General features: G+C 50.8%; 1 protein-coding gene across 1 annotated transcript in view; it reads right to left on the reverse strand.

Moving 5' to 3' along the window:
* Window positions 1–1,860, reverse strand: part of PLD5 (phospholipase D family member 5) — an 864,342-nt gene extending 862,482 nt beyond the window's left edge. The window contains exon 1 of the mRNA XM_007954513.1: window positions 1,672–1,860. Within this exon, the coding sequence (XP_007952704.1) occupies window positions 1,672–1,860 (189 nt within the window). The remainder of the gene's footprint in view (window positions 1–1,671) is intronic.
* Window positions 1,861–4,077: the final 2,217 nt, after the last annotated feature.

The raw sequence follows: 4,077 nt of genomic DNA on the forward strand, positions 1-4,077 counted from the left end.
GCCTCGGAAACCCAAGGAGGGGTCGCTATGAGTTGGGTTTGACTGGACAGCACATAACAACAACATACTAAGACTATCACCCTCTGTGGTACTAAAATCAGCTAACACCATCAAGAACCAAGTTACACAAAAATGCTATAATTCCCTTTAAACTCTGGTAGCATAGTGCCTAAGGTACTTGACTGCTAACCAGAAGGCTGGCAGTTCAAACCCACCTGCCACTTCTGGGAAGGAGGGCTGGGCAATCTACTTCCCTAGTGATACCGCCTGCCTCAGAAACCCAAGGAGAGGTCCCTATGAGTCGGGTCTGACTCCACAGCACATAGCAACAACAACCCCTTTAAACTAATAACATTACAGGTCTCTTTACTAATTCTGTAATTTTTTTATTATTTTTTTTATTATTTTTTTTTTTTACTAATTCTGGAGCATGAATTTTTAAATGGGCACTGTTGCCCTTTAAACATCTTGCCACCCTAGAAATCTCCCTTCAGTAACTTTAATGGTCTTAAGGATCGGAACTGTCCAAATGATTCAAGAGCCTGTTACACAACTCACAGCTTTTAAGCCAGCTTCCCAGGACTTAATCAGGGCCTCAGCAAAAGGCAAGCATCTTCCTTTAGTGTTATAAGAGAGAAATATCCCTATTGAGCTCCTCCTCTTGAGAAGTCTGTGGGTGCTGCAAGCTCATAGACAGGTCTGTGCAGGCGTTGGAGATACATGCATGAGTTCCAGGAGTTCTAGTTCTTACTTTTTTATCATAATTGGCGACATGAGCCAAATACCCGGAAATCTCCACATTTCATCAACAGATTCAATTTGGATTGTGCACTACTGTGAGAAGAAACAACATATTTTCCTTCACTAGGAAAATAGTTTAGTTGTGTTACACTCTTAGTACAATTCTCCTAATTTCATTTTAAGAGTAGGTTAAGGAGATGTTGATGGGTAAAATTTAAAACTGTGGTTCCACTAAACGTTTTCTTTTTCAGGGATTTCTTCTGTCCAGAATGGCTAGCCAATAACGCAACGTGTGAAGCGCACTCCTTCAGCAAGTGGAGGTCTCTGCTCGCCTGTTCCCACCCTCTAGAGTGGTTGGTCTCTGGGGAGCAGTACGATCTGCTCTTTTGGTCGCCTTTCTCCTTGCAACGCGCAAATCCCTCCCTAGTTGCTCAAGTAGAGAGAATAGCCAACTGCTCAGCCCAGCGGACACTCCGCAGAAAACTCTTTAAGGACTTGTGCGTGGGCCCAGACTAAATCTCAGATTCCTGTATTTGTTAGTTTCTGGACGGAGTAAAATCGCCCAGAACAGACTGGCAAGCACATCTCAAAAACCCACTACCGGTGCTTATGGCAGTTACACTCTGCACAGCCCGCACTGGCACCTCAGGAACACAGTGCACAGAAACCCCACAATGGGCGGTCGGGTTGTGGAGGGGTCTCCCAGCTGTGCCGGTTAGGGAACCTCTCATCCCCTTCCCGCAGCCTAGTATTTTAGGGCCACAACGTGCAGAAGAAGGAAAAGCCCCTAGATCAGGACCGAGAACGCGGACGCCCTCCCTCAACAAGGGGCACAGAGGTGCTGGCACCTGCCCGGCTCCCTGCCCTCGCGGAGGGAGGGGGCGTGCAGTGGGTGCCGGGTCGGGGCCGCAGAGAGCAAGCTGTCCTTACGTGTTCGAGCTTATCTTTCCTCCGGAGCCAGACGCTGGCGCTGTAGTCCTGCTGCTTGACGCTGCTGTAGAAGTTCGCGCCCACTCGGGTCAGGCTGGGCGAGGGCTCCTTGGGGCGGCTTTTGAGCCTCATCTGCTCGAAGCCCTCGTGGGGGGAGGCCGAGAGCCACTCGTGTTGCCGGATCTCCATGCTGACATGACAAGGCGGCGGCCGGCGCGCAGCGGACTCGGGATGGGAGCGGGGCAGGGAGGCGCGCGCGCGCGAGAAAGAGAGAGGGCGAGAAAGAACGAGAGAAAGAGCTAGAGAAAAGAGCGAGGGGGCGCGAGGAGCGCGGAACGGAGAAGCCGGTTAGGGGCCCAGAGCAGAGCAAGAGGAGGCGCCCGGCGCGCAGGGAGAAGGCGCGGGGCCAGCGGCGGGGGAGGGGGTGCCCGGTGCGGGCGGCCGGACGAGAGGAGAGTAGGAGGGAGGGGTGTGCTGGCTCCGGGAAAGCTGAAGTGCCGGGTGCGGGAAGCGGTGGCCGCGACGTCCCCTTCGGGCTGCAGTCCACCACTGGCTGAGCACCCGAAGAGGCGCTCCACACACCGGTCTTTGCAGCACCTACTGGGACCTGGGGCCGACAGACCAGGGCAGAGCGCAGAGAGGCGGCCGTGGGGGTTGGGTGCGGCGTGGGAGGGGCCGCCACGCGCCCAGCCAGCTCGGCCCGCAGGTTGGTGCAGTGAGGAGCCGCCGTCACCGCCGGGCCAAAGACTGGAGTACAGCTGCCCGCATCTCCTGCTGTCCCCTCCCCACGCAACCAGGATGGCTGGAGGCCCCAGCTGCGGATCGACCTTTCCCCGACAGGCGACACCTTTCCTCTCGCGTTTTTTACTTGAAAGAGAACCAACTAGCAACTGGAGAAGTGAGCGCTGTCTCAACGCCTCCAGCCTCTAGCTTGCCCAGCGTGGGGCTGGATCCTGACAACACTATCGGGAACCACCTCCGCCCTTCCCCCTGCTCCCATCCTGCAGCCGCCGCCTCACCCCGCCCCCCGACTCGCTCTATTACCTCATTCTAAAAGTTCAATAACTCCCCACCTTGGGAACCTTTTGTCCCACCCCTGGGACCTGAAAGCATAGGATGTCTAGCAACCAAGCCCCAGATGACAGCCTCTAGGACTTGGGTTTTCTTGTGATTTTGCACGCTTCTTTCACATCAGGATGTAACAATGCAAATCAGCCTGAGTGCATTACCGCGGCCGGCAGCCTCCCCGAACCGCTGCTTCCCACTCCTCAGTGTTCGCGGGGAACGAGGCTTCCAGCGGCCTCACCCCACCGAATCTTGGGGAAAGGGATTCCAGGGCCCTCGTTAAAATGCTCTGTCTGTGGTTTGATTCTCTTCATTAGGTGTACTTGGTCCGACCGCCGAGCATTTTTTTCCATTCTGTTAGGACCTGAGGAGGAGGTTTTATTCCTCAAGAGTTTTTACATCTGCTTTGCCTTCCAAGCCTAGTCTTAAAACAGCCAGACTTACTGATTATTAAGAATAAGATGCTGTATCCGTAATTAAATCTTAAATCTCCTTATACTTTGCTTTCTTTGGAGTCAGCATTAAAAAAAAAAAAAAAAATGTGTGTGTTTAATCAAAAAGCTAAACAACTGGTGTTAATGGTTTCTCAGATCCATTTCAAACCTTGGTAAGCTTATGAAGGAGTGTTTGGGTGGCACAAAGGGTTACACTTGCTAACAACTGAAAGGTTGCAGATTGAACTCACCCTGAGTCTCCTCAGAAGAAAGGCCTGACAACTTCTTAAAAATCTGCTGTTGAAAACCCTATGGAACACAATTCTACTCTAACACACACTGGTTTTTGTTTGTTTTGTACCTTATGGAAGCTTGAAGATACTGCACATTGTGAAGGAAGTGAGAGGGTAAACTTATCTACCTCTCTAGCCCTTGACAGAATTGTTTTTTTGCTCTTTACCTACTTGGACGATGGTTTCAAAGAAATTCCATGTTCAAATTTGATGGAGTTTGGTGAGGGCAAGCATTTTATCTTGTATCCTTTTGTTGTTGTTGTCTGCTGTTCAGTGGATTCTGACACATAAGGACCCTATAGGACAGAGTATAACTGTCCCTCAGGGTTTCCTAGGCTACAATCTTTATGGGAACAGGTGGCCAGCCAGGTCTTCTCTCCTGCAGAGCGACTGATAGGTACAAACCAGGGACCAAGATCTTAACAATTACACTACCAGTACTCCTTCAGATCTTTCCAGAATCTCCAAATTAAAAGATGGTGTTGTAAAAATAGTAGTTGAAATAAAGTCTTGTGAACAGTCCATTGGAATAAAGAAGTGAAATAAAGAAGAATAAATATATTGGAATAAAGAAGAATAAATACCCACTATCACCACTATTACCCCCTGCCCCA

This window comes from Orycteropus afer, unplaced genomic scaffold (genome assembly GCF_000298275.1).
Source record: "Orycteropus afer afer isolate SDZICR_OR568_19922 unplaced genomic scaffold, OryAfe1.0 scaffold00463, whole genome shotgun sequence".
NCBI lineage: Eukaryota > Metazoa > Chordata > Mammalia > Tubulidentata > Orycteropodidae > Orycteropus > Orycteropus afer.